This window comes from Octodon degus, unplaced genomic scaffold (assembly GCF_000260255.1).
Source record: "Octodon degus isolate 3935 unplaced genomic scaffold, OctDeg1.0 scaffold00072, whole genome shotgun sequence".
NCBI lineage: Eukaryota > Metazoa > Chordata > Mammalia > Rodentia > Octodontidae > Octodon > Octodon degus.
In genome coordinates, this window is record NW_004524648.1 from 3556234 (window position 1) to 3576689 (window position 20456).

Below are 20456 nucleotides of genomic sequence, written 5' to 3' on the forward strand. Positions count from 1 at the left end.
TACGCTGCAGCTCTGCGCTTTCTTCTTCCATTGAAAAAAGAAAAGGCTCTTTCCAGCTACACAACCAAAGGTGGCTTGTGAGGAACGTTCTGCCTCAATGGAATTATGAACAGATAGCCAAGTATGAGTAATCAAATGTCAGGCGCTATAGATAAGACTAATGAACAAAGATTCTAGTTCAGTGGTTCATTGATGGTTATGGCCGTATAATCGCCACAGGCTTCTAGAGTTCCCAGGAGGCCAGAAGCCCACATATTGGAACCACATAGAGAGCTTGAAAGTAATTTCACACTGCGCCCACAAATGCACATTTCTGCTTCAGAAGATTCAGGACAGACCCTGGAATTAAGGGTGTGTTTTTAGGTTCACCAGTGATTGTGATACATCTCTGGGTTTGGAAACCTGATCCCTCCTCTACCCAGTCACCTTATAGGGGAAGAAATCAGGACTCAGAAACGGGTAGTGGCTCAGATTCTCAAGACAGTGAAGAGTGGAGTTGGTCCCAGTACCTGCTCTGTTGACTTTTGACCTAGCTTTCTTTCCAGATTCTCTGTCAGCCGCTTCTTGGAACCTCATTTAGCTGTGGAGCCCTGTCTACTGTTACTTCTGGCAAAGCGCAGTGTGGCTTTGTGATTCTCAAGCCTCCGTGATTCTGGTGTGGACCCTCTTGTCCAGATCATTTGGGCCGTCCTGGGACAGATGTGGACAGGAAGTAAAATTGTCTTTTCTCTGTCTCAGGAGCATTCCTCCTCCCCTACACCATCATGGCCATATTTGGAGGGATCCCACTCTTTTATATGGAGCTTGCATTGGGCCAGTATCACCGAAATGGATGCATTTCTATATGGAGGAAAATCTGCCCAATTTTCAAAGGTAATGAAGGGCTTACTTGGGTAGGCCAGTGGGGCATTTCCATTAGTGGGTGGGAGCTAGGGACCTGCTTCTGGAATTACTTAGACCTTAGGTATCTCTAGGAGATAACAAGTTATTAAGTTTTTGACTGCTCAAGTAGAGTGTTATTATTAAGAAGAAATAATAAATAACAATTTAAAGTAAACCAAAGTTTTAAAAAATTAGTAAATTTCTTTAAAAATGATAGCAAATGCTTGCAAATACAGATGAGTAATCTTTTGCATTGCCACTTTTCCCACCATCTCTTGAAGCCTTTTGGAAATGAAATGGAAGGCAATAACCATCCTTATCCCTCACCTGGACTGCGGGTCTCCAGCCCACTGTCTCAGCCTTTCGCTAGAGGGCTGCCCTTTCTGACCTTGGCCTCTCTCCCCTCCTGCCCAGGGATTGGCTATGCCATCTGCATCATTGCCTTTTACATTGCCTCCTACTACAACACCATCATGGCCTGGGCACTCTACTACCTCATCTCCTCCTTCACGGACCGGCTGCCCTGGACCAGCTGCAGGAACTCCTGGAACACTGGCAACTGCACCAACTACTTCTCCGAGGACAACATCACTTGGACACTCCACTCCACGTCTCCTGCTGAAGAATTTTATATGTAAGTGTAAGTGAGCAAGGGATCATCAGGGGAAGTCACACCCCTGAGGTCTGACTTCTTAGGAGACAGGTCGAGGCCATGGGCTTTTCCCTGTTTTCCTGGACGATTTCTGAGAGGTGAAGCTGTCAAAGGTGGGAGAACTATTCAAAGAGTTTCTGGTTTTATGTGTTAACTTCTTGAGTGTGATCTTCCCTTTGGAAAAGCATGCTTACAGAGCAACTTAGAGCAGGAAAGGCTTATCTTAGTCTTAAAGGTTTCAGTCATAGTCAGTGGCTCCATTCTTTCTGGGCCTGAGCAGATACTGCATCATGGTAGAAGGGTAAAGTGGAGGAAGCTGCTCTCTTGTGGCATCCAGGAAGCAAAAAGAAAGCAAGGAGGCCAAAGAAGGGGCTGCAGACAGATTTAATGCCTAAGATCACACCCCCATGATCCACTCCCTTCAACTAGGCCCTACTTCCCGCTTCCATCACCTCCCATAAATTATTATCTTATCAGTGAATTTATCCCTCATGATCCAGTCACTTCTCTAGATCCCCCTTCGCTAAAAATTTCTGTACTGGGGACAAAACCTTCAATCTGTGAGTCTTTAGGGGCACTTGATACTTAAACTATAACACAGAGGCCCAGTGACCATACAGATCTTTCAACACTGTGTCCATCTTTTTCTGCCACCCCCCTGGAGGCATCATATGCCTGTGGTCACATCACCGTCCAGATTCTCTCCTTTCTTTTTTGCTTTAGGCGCCACATTCTACAGATCCACCGGGCTAAGGGACTCCAGGACATGGGGGGCATCAGTTGGCAGCTTACCCTCTGCATCATGCTTATCTTTACCATTATATACTTCAGCATCTGGAAAGGTGTCAAAACATCTGGCAAGGTGAGAAGGACTTCGGCTGCTAATCTTTCCCTGCCGAGGGGCCCCACAGTGTGGGGATCCAGTAACCTGGACAGTGACAGTCAAACGCAGGATCCAGTAACCTGGACAGTAACGGTCAGGAGACAGTTGTTTTTCCTTCAAATCAAACACATTCCATGATGTCCTTTCTCTACCACATCGGTTAGAAAATTCTAGAAATTGGTCAGTACTGAGAACTGTTATATAATTCTGTTTTCAAAATTCCTTTAACCTACTGATAGAATCACAGTGAATAATAGTAGCAATTTTTTTTTCACTGTTGGGTGAAACCTGGAGCTTTACACATGCTAGGCAAGTGCTCTACCAATGAACCACACCCCTAGCCCAGTCATGGCAACAATTCACTAAAAAACCTCATGGGCTGTGCTTGATGTTCTGTCTACACTGGTTAAATATGTTGTGTCCTGCTAGATATTTCCTCTTTTTACAGATGTGTAGATTTTGGGGTGGGTGGTGCCAGCCAACCTAGTCAGATCCCTCCCAGATTCTGAAGGCAGAAAGCTTTTGGCCACACCGACTGTGCCTCCTAAAAGGATAAAACAAAGAGGTGTTTTCTCTGAGTCTTTAGGAAAACAACATTGATACCACTCATCTCCCTTTCTTCTTCTCTCTGGTAATAACCTGAGTTTCTGCTCTCCTGCCTTACAGGTGGTGTGGGTGACAGCTACCTTTCCTTATATCGTCCTTTCTATACTGCTGGTGAGGGGGGCAACACTCCCAGGAGCATGGAAAGGTGTGCTCTTCTACTTGAAACCCAACTGGCAGAAACTCCTGGAGACAGGGGTAAGATACTGAGGGAGGCAGCGTGGCCTGTCTGTCATTTATTAGAGGAAGCTAATTCTCCTTCAAGTAGGACAAGAGAGATGAAGGAAATTTAATTTCCACATGCAAGTGTGCAGTGATGCTTTAAGCCAGAAATACAAACATCAAAATCCAGAAATACAGTTAAGAGCACTGAAAAGGTTTAAGCCTATATGATAGGGTGATAAATCACGCGTGTTTACATCGAGTATGTGACTATCTCTGGAAGGAGCTCCACAAGCTGGGTTTTTGTGCCCTGAATACAGCCACCCTCCTCACCTCCCCCGTGTCCTCCCCTGCTGTTTCCAGGTGTGGATCGATGCTGCTGCTCAGATATTCTTCTCTCTTGGTCCAGGCTTCGGGGTCCTCCTGGCCTTTGCCAGCTATAACAAATTCAACAACAACTGTTACCAGTGAGTATCTGGGGCACCCACGCAGAGCTTGGAAATGGAGTGAACAAAAGTTAGCCGGTCTGGAGTCAGGTGATTGAGTCAATGGCCTCAGCCTGGCTGGAAGTGGGCCGGGATGGTACTGCCTGTACCAGCATGGAGCTATGGGAGACACTCCAGACAATAAGGAATATTGTACCAGTTATCACTTAAATGTCACTCCATGTATCACCTCTAGATTTAATTGTCCTGTCACAGAGAGCAATGTTCAGCAATCTATTTCTGCCATTCATAAAACACTTATAGGATTTTTTAAAAAATGAGTTTGCTTGGGGTGGTGGTGCATTCCTACAATCCCAGCATTTGGAAGCCTGAAGCAAGTGAATTGCCAGGAGTTCAAGGCCAGCAGGAACCGCATAGTGAAACTCTATCTCAAAAGGACAAAAAAATAAGAATGAGGAATACACATGTGCCCGGCAATATGACCTTGCATTGGGACATTGATATGAAGGTCTTCTTTTTAAAATGTAGTAAGTTAAGTCAGGCATGATGGCACACACCTGTAATCCTAATACTCTAGGAAAGTGAGGCAGGAGAGTAACAAATTCCCTAGCCTGAGCCATTTAGCAACTTAGTATGTCTCCAAAAAAAAAAAAAAAAAGCTTGGCATATAACTTAGTGCAAAGGCTCTGAGTTCACTCCCCAGTACTAACAACAACAAAAACAAAAAAGTAAGGATTTCTTTTTTTTTTTTTTTTGGTGTAACTGGAGATTGAACTCAGGCCCTTGCGCTTGCCAGGGAAGCGCTTATTCCGCTGAGCCATTTCCCAGGCCCAGGATTTCTTTATAACAAATCTGTGACTTCAACTGAAGATTGTTTCAAATGTCAAACATCTACTGTGAGGACTTCATAAACCTGAGGCCTAGACTCTATCCTGTCCCCACCCTCTAGCCTGGGGCTCGCTGTAGAACAATTCTCAGCTGAGCAGAGAGGGCTGTGCTGTGATATTTCACAAGAACCACCTCTTAACCCGCTACCTGCCACTCTTCCCACACTGTGTGTACAGTGTTTGCACTTCAAGCCCGAGAGCCTGGGCTTTGGGAGAAGGGGCAGGGACACAAGGACTCCACCAGGATCCTTTGAACCACACTGGCCTGTGTTGGCAGAGCAGGCACACAGACTGATGCTTCTTAGACTCCCCATGCAAGAACTGTCTCAGACCCCTTGGGTTTTCTACTCTAGAGATGCCCTGGTGACCAGTGTGGTGAACTGCATGACAAGCTTCCTTTCGGGATTTGTCATCTTCACGGTGCTGGGGTACATGGCTGAGATGAGGAACGAAGATGTGTCCGAGGTGGCCAAAGATGCAGGTAGGACATCGGGCTCTGTGCAGGTCCCTGATCCTAGTGCAATGCTTTACTTTGAATATTTACAGATAACTGACTTTTGAACTTTTTTATTTTTGTCTTTTTTGAGATAAGTTCTCACTATGTAGTTCAGGCTGGCCTTGAACTCACTATGTAGCCTAGGCTGGCCTTCAATTTTTAATAGTCCTCCTATCTCAACCTCCCAAGTCCTGGGATTACAGGTGTGTGCCACCATACTCATTTGAATTATTTTTAAACAATCCTTTAAAATTTCAAAGATTTGGGCCAGCCAGGTAGCTTAGCGGATTAAAGGACCTGGTTAGGCAGATGCAGGGACTGGGGTTCGATCCCTGGCCTACCATGCCAGCCCCGCCCCGGGGGCATGCTGAGATGGCAATTGAAACTGGGTGTGTTGGCACACACCTGTAATCTCAGCGCTTGGGAGGCTGAAAACAGGAGGCTCACTACAAGTCTAATCTGTGTAGTGAGACCCTGTAGACCCTGTACTAAATATATAAAGTAAAAATAAATAAATAAAATTTCAAAGATTTAAGAGAAAACTTAATGCTTTGGAGATCTAAATTCTTTCTATGCATTCAGACCGCTGGGGATGTGTCAGCTGTCTTGATGCTCAGTACTGGTACCTTCAGCATTCGATGAACTTGAAAGGATGACTTGGATGTTGGCTTTAAAGCCAGTGGATTGGGCCAGGGATATAGTTTGGCGGTCTTAGCACCTGCCTGGCAAGTGCAAGGACCTGGGTTTGATCCTGGTACCACATGCTGTGCAGGCCCCATGCTGAGCTAGTCATTGAGACTGGGCGTGGAGGCACATGCCTACAATCCCAGTGCAGGGGAGGCTGAGACAGGAAGGTTACTATGAGTTTGAGCTGTGTAGTGAGACCTTGTAGCAAATAAATAAATAAATACATAAAATATTTTTAAAAATAAAACCAATGGATCAATTCCTGGTATAATAAAATAAAATAAAAATAAAACCAGTGGATTTGGAGTCAAGGTGGTGGCATATAATGGTGATCCTAATGACTCAGAAGACTGAGTCAAGAGGGTCGTAATTCAAGGCCAGTTTGGCACCGTAGCAAAATCCTGTCCCAAAATTTAATAAAAGAGCTGGGGATGTGTTTTAGTAGTGGAGTGCTTACCTGTCATGTGAGAGACCCTGAGATCGGTCCCCATTACTGCAAAAACAAGCAAAAGCCAGTGGTTTGGGGTCCTGGGATGGTATTGGAATGACTCTGGGCCAGTAGGGAAATAACTACTATCTTCAGAAATGCCTTTCTGTAGAAAATTAAATCAAAGGTAGCTGATGGGGGCCAATCTACTGTGAAGTTGTCATGAAAAAATAAAAGTGTGACATGTTGAAAAAAAGGTGATAGGATCCAGTGAAGGGAGTCCCAGGGCTATTTTGTGAACATCCTTGTGTATTTGGCCTGAGGTAGTACTTTCACCAATATCGTAGCCTGAATAAAGGCACCCTTAGCTAGCCCGTGAGAGGCTGAAGACGTGTCTCTCACACTATCAAAAGGACTTTAAAATAGCAGGAAGCCTTTATTCCACTTTTTACTGTTCTAGAGCTGAAGACATCAGAGGGGGCTTAATGCTGTGGGGCTTTAGAAATATAGATCTTGGCCCTGAAAAAAGCCACCACCACCAAATTATTATACGGTAGAAACTCCTACTGTATGTACTGCTTTTGCTAATCTTAGGGTCTTGGGACTGTTTCTATCACCCATGTTAATTGAGGACACACAGTTTTCATGGGGAACACTCTTTCCTTCCTGCCTCCCAGGACCCTAAAAATGGCCAGGTCAGATGGTGTGGAGTGTGAGGAAGCACTTCATATGTAGCAAAGCCTGGTTCATGCAAAAGGTCTCACGACAAGAACTGTGACTGACCGTGTGGGTGAATTTTATTCTGTGACATCTTTTCAGAACAGATCTCAGCAACCGCTTCCTCCTCTCTCCCCCCTGCTTAGGCCCCAGCCTCCTCTTCATCACATATGCAGAAGCCATAGCCAATATGCCAGCAGCCACATTTTTTGCCATCATCTTCTTCCTCATGTTAATCACCCTGGGTTTGGACAGCACAGTGAGTGAACAGGGAGGGCAAATGGGCTCTGGGAGGATGAAGATGACAGGGGATGGAAGGAGAGGGAGGAGGCCATTTCCTCCCACACTGGCCATCTCAGGCAGCATTAGCTGGTCCTCTGTGGTGTTGCCCAGGCCCTTGTCCATTTCTTGACCATGGCATGCACCATGCCGAGTACAATGGAGAGTCATTTGTGGGATAACAGGGGAAAGTGCCTGGCACAGGGAAAGGGCCCAGCACATGTGAATTCCTTCTTGCATGCTTACTCTTGGCCAGGTGGTGGCACCTAAAGGCCAGGACAAGGTCCCTCTTGTGTTTAGCATTCAGCTTAGCACTTTGCACTGAGACTAGGATGGAGTGAGTCTCAGCTTCGAGTTGGCCTTTATGGTACAACCAGACTCTCCAAGAGACCTCACATACTGAAGTTCTCTCCTTTGTTATCTTTTCTTTCCTGGCTGTTCTTAGTGATAGGTTTTAAGTGACAGAGTGCATCAGGGAAATATACTTCTCAGCAGTGCTCTTGGGCCAGTGAGTCTGGGAACTGCTCAGAATCAGCCTGATTAGTCACTTAGCGATCTCACCCTTTCTCCTGCTCACTGTCAACATGACTACTGTATGTGCCTCTCAGTTTGCAGGCTTGGAGGGGGTGATCACAGCTGTACTGGATGAGTTTCCACACATCTGGGCCAGGCGTCGAGAGTGGTTCGTGCTTGCTGTGGTCATAACTTGTTTCTTTGGATCCTTGACCACCTTGACTTTTGTAAGTACCAAGGCTCTCAGGTCTGAGCTGACTACTAGGGCCAAAAAATGCAGAAGAAGCCATTCCTTTCCTCCTTCCCCACATGGTATCCTGGTTTGGGGGCCCACAGAGGGGAATCACTAGAGCTATTAAAATGTTTGTTCCTGAGGGCTAGGGGTGTGGCCCAGTGGTAGAGTGCCTGCCTTGCATGTGTGAAGCTCTGGGTTTCATTTCCAGCACCAGGGGAAAAAAGCTGGTCACCAAGGAGAAGAGAAGTTGTTTCTGGCAGCATCCATTTGTAGTCTACATATTATCTGGAGGCTGTTAGCATTTTACAAGACATCCAATTATATTTCAGTCTTGGCAGAATATCTGGAAAAAAAATAGAATTTTCGTTTCCAGTGCATTTCCACTCCTTAAGACTGCTTTCATGGGAATATTGCCCTGGCGTCCTGGTATGCAGGAGAGTGGGAAGTGGGTGTCTTATGTGTACAACGTTACTTTGTCTCCTCTACAGCCGTGATGGCAAAGAAGTCCGATGTTCTCTGGTGTTCTTTTCTTGGTAGCTGAAGCAAATACAATAAAGCATTGATCAGACTGTGTTCCCCTAGTTGTCCTAGGTTGTGTCTTGCTGACTCAAGGTACCTTTTGCAGACAGACATCTTTATGTTTTGGCCCCAGTAGCCTAGGAACTTCAGCAGGGTGAGGTAAAAGGCCACATAGATCCAAGCTGCCAGGAGTTAGGTCAGGAAGGTGAAACTGACAGGGGTGCTCGCTGTGCCTGGTAACCATGGACCCTCCCAGATTTAGTTTTTAGTGGTGGGCAGTATCCAGGCTTGTTTATACAGAAAGCGTTCAATACGTTGAAGAAAACTCCTAATAGATCTAGAAGTCTTTTGGAGTTTGTCTCTTAAACCTTAGTGGTGAGAGGAAACAAGAAAAATGTGATCTGGGGCTGGGGCTCAATCGGAGAATACTTGCCTACTTACTATGCACCAGCCCTGGGTTTGATTCCCACCAGCAGAAAAAAACAAAAGTGATGGGCTCTGTGGTACAGAAAAGATGTCTGATGTGGCAAAACCTGGCCCACACTGCAAAGGCCACTCCAAGACGCAGGCTTGGAAGTAGTGACACTAGGTTCAAGGTTGGAATTTCCATCATTCCCTGAACTTTAAAAAGCTTTTCAGGCTCTGCAGCGAGGGGGAGGCCCTTAACAGATTTGGATCTTGTTCTCAGGGAGGAGCCTATGTGGTGAAACTGCTGGAGGAATACGCTACGGGGCCTGCGGTGCTAACAGTTGTGCTTATAGAAGCCATCGCGGTGTCTTGGTTCTATGGTAAGGTCTTTTGGCTTCCGCGAGGGCAGCCCCTTTTGACATGGCAGCCCACACAAATAGGGGCTGATTTCATCAAAGAAAGACAGGAAGGGGAAATTGACACATTGTGACCTCCTGTGAGTCTGTAAAATAATCTTAGCTGAGGGCGTTCTGCAGAAGTGAGTCATTGTCTCTGTGCTCTGTATGGAGTGGCCTCAGCCCGGCGGCTAACATTTCCTCCTATTGCACTTGAATGGTTACCGAGTGGAAGCTGAAGCAGCCTCACATAGTTCATCTTTGGTGGTAGGTTAAGATCCCAACAGGCTCTAACAATTAGAAAGATAACACAGAATTAGTGCACAGTGAATGCCTCTACAGTGTGTATGATATATCATTGTTAAATAGAATGGCCCCAGACCGGCATTTCTCAAGTAAGAGTTCCTTCCAGTGCTCTGAGAAGCTTAGGTACTCGTCTCCTAAAGAAAAGGCAAGAATTCTCTTATTTGCATTATCTGTCCTCCTTCTTAGGATGGAATTTGATGATATACTGCTAAGGGTGCAGGAAGGGAACTGAGAAGGGTCCTGGAGGACCCCAAGAGTCCCTGGGGTGATTTTGGACATTGGCAATTGAAGTGGGAAACATCAGTTCAGAGATGTCTCTCTGAAGTTAAGACGTGGTTACCTCATTCTAAAAATGTACCCTTCCTTCTCTATGATAATAAAATAGTTTTAGCATGTAGTCACTACACATATCATGAAAAAAGGAGAAGGCAGATTTTTAGTTGCATATAGGCCCAGTTTAAAAAATAATCATCAGCCGGGAAGACAGCTCAGTAGAATAAGCGCTTACCTGGCAAGTGCAGGGTCCTGAGTTCAATCCCCGGTACCAGAAAAAAAAAATTGTGAAGTTAAAAAATAATCATCAGCAGTTCAGAAGACAGAATTCAAAATGTGAATCACTGCAGACTTGTCTGCTCTCGGGACCATGGGTAGCTTTCGAGGGTGTCAACCACAGACCTTCTTGGTTTCTCACCTGCCAGTTGTGGTGAGAAAGTCTCATTTTGAGACCAGTCACATTTTATAGATGAATCCTCATCTTGATCTAGAATATGAATGAGGAAACTAGGGTTAAATTTTTCCTTTAACTCCAGCCTAGTTATATACTCTTTGTGTTCCCAGCTAGTCACCAGGAGGTTCACAAATTGAAGCCCAGCCTGGGAAACTTTGTGAGACCCTGCATAAAAATGAAATTTAAAAGCCTGCCAGGATATAGCTCAGCTTGGTGGAAGGGCACTCTTGGGTTTGAATCCCAGTACTGTGAGAAAAAAAAAAAAAGAAAGAAAAGAAAAAGAAAAAGAAAGAAAGAAAAGAAAAGAAAGAAAAAGTCTCAGAAGTTTGCAGGGTATAGTCAAGAGTTGGGTGGGTTGACCATGCCTAAACAAGATTCAGCCCTTCTTTTCTCTAATAACAGTCAGATCAAATCTATTATATGATCTTAGAAAAGCAGTGCAGGCACCAAGGTCAAGAGTTCATCAGCCTTCAGGTATATGTAGAAAGACCTTTGCTCACTATTAAAAGTGAAGTTTTTCATGACAAATCCCCTCCCTAGTCTCACTTCAGACCAGATTGGTGTCCCTGAGCTCCTCCTTGGAGAAATGCCAGAGCTGGGGCACTTGTTCAGTATAGAAATTCTGGCTTTCTTCTTGTAGTCCTAGTGACAAGAGGCTGATGTTGGTGACTGTGATGCCCCCTGAGAATCAGGGAATAGAAGGAAAGTCCATGTCCTCTCAGTCAGTTCTTTCTCTTTGGGATGGTTTCAGGGGTCACTCAGTTCTGCAGTGATGTGGAGGAGATGCTCGGCTTCAGCCCTGGATGGTTCTGGAGGGTCTGCTGGGTAGCCATCAGCCCTGTGCTCCTCCTGGTGAGTTGTCATTTCCCTTCTTCTTGCTCTGGAGAAAGACTCACCCCCAGAGACTTGCAACCAAATAAATTTCATTGAAGTACAACATATATGCAGAAAAACATGCCAATCATATGCATTTATCTCAAAGACATTTTATAAATAACACTACGTAGTCAAAATCATACAAAAACAAAATACCAAGAATCAAAAGGCATGAATAGTGCTCCATAACCCCTCTGTGTCCTTCTCTGTCACTGTGCCCGCCATGGGTCACCCCTCTTCTGATGTCTCACACATAAAGTAGTCTGGGCTTTGGTTATTTAGTACATCATTCCCCTGCCAAACAACAATGATAAAAACATTTATGAGCACTAAGCACCAGCCAGGCCAAATTTTGCACCCATCATTTTAATTTTCATGATCTTTCTATGAAGTAGGTATAGTGTTAGTGTTCCTGTTTTATATTTAAGAAAACTGAGGCTTACTGACATTAAAGTCAAATAACAGGTAAGAACTAGTCAAGACCAGGAAAGAATTTACTATATGGTTCAGGAAGCCCCTGAGAGATCCAAGCAATTTCATATTAAAAAATTTTGTATCTTCTTAAAGAAGCCCCTTACAAAGGTCCTCAAGCATAGGTCCAAGTCAAAAGTAGAAGCCATTTTTTATGCCAAAGGATTTGGTTAAGAAAGGTGAGTTCCAAGGATTGTCTATTTGCCAAGACAAGTTCGATATTCACTTTCCTCATGCTTATGTGTCCCAAGATTCCTCTGGTGTCTACCTGAAGAAAAGCATTTGGCCAAAGATGGGTCATGTCCTGCTGCTCTGGCAGGTGTGCACTTGCGGTCTTGTGGGGTAAACCCTCTCCGTGTGCACCAGCAGGGGTTATTCTTCAGTTCTTCCTCATATTTGTAACTTTGTTTGAGGGGCTGTTTGATGTGTTTAGAGCCAGAAATGTTTCTAGATCATTCTTTCAGTCCAACTTCAGCTTATTGTGAATATTCAGGCTAGTCCATTTTGTCTTAGGAGCTCTCTGCCACACAGCTGTCCCTTCCCTCCTTTAAAAAATCTCCCTTCTACATTCTACCTTGGGGACAGCCCCCTTTTTGTTTTGTAGCTGCACCTCTCAATATTAACATATACATAATGTTCATGAGTCTCTGTACCCTTAAAGCCCCCCTGACTTCCATTCCCCTGCACTCCAGAGGTTTCAAAAACCAAAACCAGCATTTCCCCCAAACAACAAATATTTCCAGGGCGCCGCGGCTGTTGTTGTAAGTGCTGGGCACCAATGGTCCTATAGATCGTGGCTCAGAAGATCCTTATGACCTTATCAGCTTATGGGTGCTTTATATGAGTATTAAATATAAGTATATATTTTATACAAGTGTATGTTATATATATTTATATATTTTGTAGAAATATATTTTTTAACACAGAAGTTTCAGTTGTTTTCAGTGAGAAGCTTGGTCTGAATCACCTGGCCCCCACTAAGAGGTGCTGGAGTCCTTCCATAAATGGGTCATCAATTTATATTAGTACCAGTGCCTCTTGATAATCGACTGAGATGCTTTCATTTGTTTTTCAAAGGAAGAAGAGACATTGGATGAGTTCCTTGAGGACAGAAACATGTTTGTTTATTTACTTCTGCTTTCCCTGCCTCGTGAGGAAATGTTGTCAGGGCCCAGATGTGGGTAAAGCAAGAGAAAACATTGACCAGTAACATAAAATTTAAGGCATTCTGAACTCAATCCTCACAATACGTACCGTTTTAATACAATTTTTTAAAAAATGCAAATACATGATGAACAATGTTTTACGTAGCACAAGACCTGACCCAGTAGCTGTGTGCTCACTTCCCTTGCTTTACCCTCATCTGGCCCCATCAGATACTGTTTCTTAAAAATTGTGCTAAAATATTATTTATCTTGATTACTGAAATAGTGGCTGCTCCCGAAATGCTCTGCCTGAAGTGAATGCTTCTCATACATTGCCCCGTCCCGGACCTGAGGCTTTTTGTTCTTTCATTTCTGGCAGTGTATGGTCAATGAGGTCCTTTGGCCGGCAAAGCTCATGTGTAGACTTGAGTGCAGGCCTATTATAATTCATTATTATATCATTACTCATAATTCCTGTGATGCTTGCTTTACTCCTCTACAGGCAAGTGTTCTAGTGCCCAATTAAGAGGAGGCTGATCTGTCTTTTACTCCTAAGTTTACATAACAGATCCCTGCTCTGAGCTTTTAAAGGCTGTTTTAGATAAACAACGAGTAACTTACTAAAAATATTTTTTCACTGAAGCCAAGTTATAAAAAATGAAAATATTGTGATTGTGTATAACCAAGAACAGGTTGGCCTTTCTGGAGGGTTTCTCTCTTCCCTTTTCTTTCTTTTCTCCCTCTACTGTCTCTCTTTCTCTGTCTCTGCCTGTCTCTCTGTCTCTGTCTCTGTCTCTGTCTCTGTCTGTCTCTGTGTCTCTGTGTCTCTCTGTCTCTGTCTCTGTCTCTCTCTTCCTTCCTTTCTCCCGTGAGTACTGGGGATTAAACTCAGGGCCTTACACATGCTAGATAAGCGCTCTCCCACTAAGCTACATCCCTCGCTTTTGAAAAACTTTGAAACAGGGTCTCACTAAATTGCCTAATCTGGCCTGAAATTTGCAATCCTCCTGCCTTCCCCTTCCAAACAGCTGGGATTACAGGCCCTGGCCACCGCATGTGGTTATGAGAGTTTCTAAAGAGTGTGAACCTTCTCTGACTGAGTTGGATTCCACGCACTTGACATCAAGATGATGAGTTCTAGCAGCAGCAGCAGCAGCAGCAGCTCCTAACCAGACCTGCTCTTTCTCTGTTCCCAAATTTCCTTCCTTAGTAACTGGTCTGGGATGAGACGAGTCAGTCAAGAAAGATTTGCAGCTGACCTCTTGTTTGAAGGCCTCCTTGTGGACTTAGGATAACACTGCCCAGAAGATAGATATGTGTTTAACAATTTCCCATTTTATTACCTGCAGACAAAGACAAAATATATAAATAGATTTTTAACCATGCAAATAATTTACGTTACTATCTTCTTTATGACCATAAAATAATAAAATAAAATAAAAGCAAGAGCTATGATGATTTCGACACAGTGGTTACTAGGCAAAAGTTGATATTTATGCTCTCTGGAAACCAAACTGAAACAAGAAACTAATAAACTGGGTGTTGAAAGCACACTTTGGAAGTATTCTTCATCAAAATTTTCACAGAATTCAAGTGAAAAATATACTAAGCTTTTCTTCCCCCTTTCCAAAATTCCTTTTATTACGAGGCCCTGGGACAGCAGTCATTCATTACTGAGATGTCTTGTGGCAGAGTCACCCTTGTTGAATCTCCAGCTAGAGAGCTTAATGCTGAAGGCAGAGATGGCGAGGAAGCTTCTGGGGAACCTGAATTCTCCTTGGGTCTTTAGAACCTTACCGCTTTCAGGTATAAGGCACCTTGCATCTGTAGTCTGTAGGGAAATGAGAACAAGGCAGAGAGGAAGGACTGGCAGGGACAGCGGAGTGGCCACCTGGGTCACTTGTGCCGTCCCCTCCTGAGGGGTGCCACACTCTTCTTGGCAGAGTTTCACTACTGGGGCAGAGTAACTTCTCTGACTTTGTAGGCAACTGTAGGGATATGGTACTATCCTTAGAGGCGGGGAGGAGGACACAGTAGGTCTGAGGTGGGTGATAGTGAAGAAAAACCTGGCCTTTGTATTTTTAGCTCAAAGTTTAAGTACCAAAATTGCTACTGCTGTGTTGAAGCTCAACCTATGATATATCACAATTGTATTTTCACTTTAGCATTTAGGATTTGTGGTATCAGAAGTGCACCTGCACGTTGTTAAGATTTTTAAGGTGTCTTGGAAATTTTTGTTACAGTTCATCATCTGCAGTTTTCTGATGATCCCGCCCCAGCTGCGACTTTTCCAATACAGTTATCCCCACTGGAGTGTCATCCTGGGTTACTGCATAGGAACTTCCTCTATTATCTGCATCCCCGCATATATAACTTATCGGCTGATCAGCACTCCAGGGACACTGAAGGAGGTATGTGCTAGAGTGTGTGTGTGTGTGTGTGTGTGTGTTGGGGGAGAAAACAAGTCCCTTTTATGCTCTATTCTAAAGAGTTACGTCTACATGAAATCACTAGGAAAGCTCTAAAGCTTATATCTTTATATACCTACATGATTGTATAGATCTCTAATGGTGTATACTGTTATAAAGCATCTTTCAAAGTTCCAAATATAAGGGCAAAAGAATGAGTTGATACTTTTTTTTTTTTTTGACACAGGATCTCACTAAATTGCTAAGATTCTGAGGTAGGGCTCAAACTTGCAATCCTCCTGCCTCAGCCTCCCAGAGTGCTGTGATTACAGGTATATACCACCACACACAGTGAGCTGATCTTGTGTGTGCCACAGCATTTACATAGCCCAAAGTTGTATACATAGCTCACATTTGGCCTATGTGCAGCTTCCTAAACCTATCAGACCGCTAAACCTTTGCCTCCCGCTTGCTATTGGGCATGGATATCGTATCTATGAATACTGATGCCACACAGATTTTAAGTGGAAATTATGGTAAAAATGCCCATGATAATTTTTCTACTAGTAACATGACAAGTACTATCTTAAAAATAATAACAAATGTGAGCAGTTCAACATACCATACTTATAGCTCAAAAAATTACTAGAAACAAGCTGCAACCATTCCACAAGAGAACTGTAAACTGCATGAATAGCAAACATAGATTCATAAATAAAAATTATTTTAAAAGATAATGCAATTTAATAAAATTATTAACTATCCAATAATACTGTAGCTTTAGCTCCAGCCATTGTAAATAAATTTTTTTGCCATGATACAAGATTCAATTTAGTAATGAATAATGTGATGTGAACTTTTTTATAATGGTACCTTACAATTTGTATGAGTCCACATTTCCCAAAACATCTGTACCAAAATGTCTCATCTGTCACCAAAATGTCTTAAGGTGTGGAGGGATAGGTATTGTCAGCAGGCAAGGTCACTGAGGCCAGGAACAATCTGTCAAAATATCCTATGTCATTGACTTATCTGATGATACGTAGTATAAGAACGCTGAGAATCCTGGGCTTGGGACTGTTGGCCCAGTATTCTTTTCATTTTTAGATGGAACATCCCTCTCATCCTTGGGGTTGACAGTTTGCTAGTGTAGACATTGGTACTGGTGGTTAGGGAGAGGATGGGAGCCACTGTCTTTCTCCGAATGCCAGAATGAGTGGTTCAGCCTTAGAGTCTATCAGCAGCATTATACTGTATATTAACAGAATAGAAAAAGTTTCAGTTGCTACATGTTTGGTTCCCAGAAAAAGCTATAATTTTTTGTTTTTTGTTGGTGCTGGGGTTAGACCCAGGGCTTGGCTCATGCTGGGCAAATCCTCTACCATCAGCCTGAAGGAGGTGGTGTTTAACTATCTCAGGTGCTCCTGTTTCTTGCTTCTCATGTGATATCTGAGGAATTTTAGTGTGACGGTCTTATGCTTGCCTTTTGCGTGTTAGAGCCCACGTACTATCCCAGGTCAGTTCTCAGGCCATTGTAGGGTAGAGTGCCTTGTAGCTTCTCCCAGATACTGCCCGTTACCTTTGAGTTTCTATCCTTCCAAAGCACTCAGCTATGGACTGAAGGCTTTGTCAGGCTCCTCTGGCCTAGTATGCTTTTCCTGTAGATGGCTTCTGAAATTTTGCTTTCAGTGACTTGATATGCCTTGCAAGTGGATGAATACTGCAATAACTATTTTTAAAGAGGATTTCCACTGCTATAGTTCAGTACTCAGATACTAAAATCATGAACACAAACTGTGCAATTTTGTGAATTTCATGAACTATGGAAATGAAACTCTGAATTCTATAGGTTCTATGCCCTAAAGAACAAACTCTGAGAATCAGAGAGTAGAAACATTTGAAGACTACTACATACTTTTTTAATCCCATTTTTTTTTTTTGTGGTACCATGGATCAAATTCAAGACCTTGCATTTGCCAAGCAAGCACTTATTCCTCGGAGCTATCTCCCCGGCCCCTTTAATCCCAAATTTTAAAAAAGACAGCAAAGCTTCACCAAAACATCAATAAGTCAAAAGATGTTTCAAAGCTAATTTTGCATGCTTATCAACATAAAGACTTTTCACCATCAAAGATTTACTAAGAAAGTTAATAAAGGTTTTCTAAGCTTTTGCTGTGCTGCTGTTGTTTTCTTCTGTACAGCCCTGAGCTGCTTGGTGTCATTCTGATGCTTAATTTTCATAAGGCAGGTTGTATAATTCATTCCTAAGCCCGAGCATATTTTAGCTACTAAAGCTTCTGTGCACCTCCGCCATTTGTGTAGTAGAAATTCTCAGCTTCTTCCCTCTGATGAGAACTATACTGATGTGAGTCTTCCTAAAAAGCGATAACTTAAATGGTTGCATCTTTTAAATTTTGTTCTATGGTAATATGCACACATATGCATGAACCGGCACTGCCTTATAGGTGGATTCACTGAATTGGTAAGATTCTGGCTATTGCCGTGGCCACGGCACTGGGCACTGTGGCTGCAGTGTGCATGCAGGGTGCAGAGAATCTGAGGGGCGGGTGGAACGAAATCCAGCCCTCACTCTGCTCCCTGGGCCCTGTGTGGCCATGGGAAGCTGCCTCTTGTCCGGAGAAAAGGGTGTCTCTTGTAAGGCAACAAAGGCATCTATCGTATGGGCCAACTGAGGTTCTATTAAAGGCATTTTTTTTCTAATTAGTGTTAAAAATAATACTCTTAACTAGTTTTCAGATGCTTAGACTTCAGACTGTACTATTTCTATCTTATATTTCAAAATCAAATAAGAGTTCCTTTCCTAAGGAAAGTCAGAGAGACTATCCCAACTTCTAATGATTGTCGTTATTAAAATGTGATTTAAGCATTGTTATAACAGAATGTTTTAACAGCAATGTTGAAATTTTTTTGGAATTTTGTTAAGTTACAAGACTTTTTATAATACTGTATTTTCTTTCCACAAGCGCATTATTAAAAGTATCACTCCAGAAACACCAACAGAGATTCCTTGTGGGGACATCCGCTTGAACGCTGTGTAACACACTGCAGTGGGAGCCGGCTTCCCAGCCCTCTAGCTCTGACAAATCCCGCCTCACCTCTTCCCTCTCAGTGAATGAGTTTCCAGCCTGCCTAATGGCGAAAGGATCTTCGTGGAGACACAGAGCCAAAAGTCTGCTGCCCAGACTTGCTGCCTCCATTAAGTCTCTGGGACATTATTACTACATTGGACTATGATACAACTGAACTGGCCTGTTTTGAGTGTGTGAAGGTGTGTATGGAGGTGATGAAAACTGCCCCCTCACTGACTAGCTTAGGTTTAGAATCAAGTTCGTGACTGTTTCCTGTGTCTTTTTTTTTGGGGGGGGTATAATTGTTATCTGATATCTGTTTGCCTCTAAAGGCTTCACTGTTCATGAATGCATTAAACATTAGAAGAAAATGGGATGTTGTCTTGCTCGCCATATATTTTCTGAATAGCATAGAATTCTATTGCTTGACTCTACTAGAACCTTCTTACCCATGTGCTTCTGTGGGTCAGGAAAAGATGATGTAAGAAGCTCAACTGAAAAATAATGTGTATATGTGAGCATTTGTGTCTGTGTATATTGTTATGTCTGTTTATTCTTATTTGTACTCCAACACTTTGGCCCCATTATAAACTATATGAATTTCCTTTAATTTTTTTACATTAACAAAACCTACCTATTCAAACATGCATGTATGTTATTATTTGAAAGGTGTGATTACTACAACATGCTCTGGTACCTTCTTTTTCAGTAATACTACTTTTGCTCACATACCCTTCTTATGGGCCAACTTTGGTATCTGCTATAGTTCATTGCTGGCTTCCTCCTCTCTCTCTCTCTCTCTCTCTCTCTCTCTCTCTCTCTCCATATTCAGGATGTTCCACAAGCAAATTTGGCCTATAATGTTAGTCACCATGGATTTGTTGTGAACGACTTTAAAGATGGATTTTGACACATCCACCTTCAATGTTCATCTGGACATTTGGATTAATTTCTATTTAGTTAAAATGATTTTGACTATGTAGGTTACTTTGTGCAGAAAAAATAAATCCAAATCTCACTTAGCTATAGGATATGTAGAATTGGTGTCTTGGCTTAAACTCACAAGGGCATCTTTGATCCAAGAGCAACTGGAGAGTCTGCTTAGACAAAAACTGTTTTCTGCCCTCACTTTGGTCCTTCCTAGCATCCAGGACAATATATTAGCCAGATAATTCTCAAGATCAAGTGTAGGCAAATGGAGAATAATCAGTTGTGTGAATGACCTTTCATTTCAGGTAAAGCTCATAATACAGATAAGTGAGTTTGGCTTTGGGCTTCCGACTCTCCGATGCATAGGTAGAGAAGCATATTTTACGCTGTGCTGTGAGACTTTATCAAAAGTTTAAAGGGACTATATTCTTGTCAATGACCAAAGAACTCAATTAGCTGGCCTGACACATCTTCAGTTCTCCATATAATTCAAATTTAATCTTAACAACTTTATAAAAAGCAGGTCCGTGCAGCAGAGGCCTGGATTTATCCAGTTACAGACCCTTCCCTGGCTGCCTTCCCCTAACAGTCTCTGCCCTGGCCATTTTTCTATATTTCCCCTGCATTCTGTTCTTTTTAATCTTTGGGGATAGTTTTTTGGGGTTTTTCTTTGTTTTTTTTTCCAGGTTCATAATTTATTGTACAAATTGAGTATTACATGATGAGTTGATATTAGCTCCTCCAGGCTTGGGACTTAACAGATGAGGTCAGACACTGTAAAATCCACTTACGCTGCTTTCACAGCTGGCGTTTTTTTAGACCTTAACTTGAAGTACAAGATAAGCATAGCAGTGCCTCCATATGTGGCCAGTACACAATTCATTCTACCTGTGAGAGTGTAAGAGTTGAAATACTTTTTGATACCAGTGAACTGGAACTGGGCATCATGTTCTGGACCTGCCATGATTTCAATCTCGCCAGAAACACCGCAGCTAACGTCCTTCAACCTGCACCTCCGCCACCACAGCTCGGCCAGCTGGGGATGGTTTTAAAGGCTAGCTGATAAGAAGTTTCCCAAATGTTAGAAGAAAAGGTGAATTTAATGTGCCTCTACTGACTTGCGTTATCTTCATTCTTTTATTTCTTCTTGCTGCTTTATTTCCATTCTAACGTGCTCAGAAAGAAGCTATGTAAGTGTAGTATATTCAGTGGTGAACAGATTTGCAAATGTTAAGAACCCGATTTTAAGCAAGGACTTTTATCTTTTCTTTCTTCTTTTTTTACGATTTTATTTATTTATTTATGTGTGTGTG

At 42.9% G+C, this 20456-nt stretch overlaps 1 protein-coding gene and 1 pseudogene across 2 annotated transcripts in view; one reads left to right on the top strand and one right to left on the bottom strand.

Moving 5' to 3' along the window:
• Positions 1-18801, top strand: part of Slc6a4 (solute carrier family 6 member 4) — a 36907-nt gene extending 18106 nt beyond the window's left edge. The window contains exons 3-14 of the mRNA XM_004635375.2: positions 739-873; positions 1297-1516; positions 2258-2396; positions 3084-3218; positions 3546-3649; positions 4869-4996; positions 6989-7101; positions 7730-7861; positions 9077-9176; positions 10976-11076; positions 14960-15127; positions 18109-18801. Coding sequence (XP_004635432.1) covers positions 739-873; positions 1297-1516; positions 2258-2396; positions 3084-3218; positions 3546-3649; positions 4869-4996; positions 6989-7101; positions 7730-7861; positions 9077-9176; positions 10976-11076; positions 14960-15127; positions 18109-18183 — 1550 coding nt within the window. The 3' untranslated portion in view covers positions 18184-18801. The remainder of the gene's footprint in view (positions 1-738; positions 874-1296; positions 1517-2257; positions 2397-3083; positions 3219-3545; positions 3650-4868; positions 4997-6988; positions 7102-7729; positions 7862-9076; positions 9177-10975; positions 11077-14959; positions 15128-18108) is intronic.
• A 1015-nt stretch (positions 18802-19816) lies between these two features.
• Positions 19817-20167, bottom strand: LOC101589426 (annotated as a pseudogene). Its single transcript, XR_001117176.2, has one exon. The product of XR_001117176.2 is annotated as an up-regulated during skeletal muscle growth protein 5 pseudogene (transcript).
• Between the last annotated feature and the right edge of the window lie 289 nt (positions 20168-20456).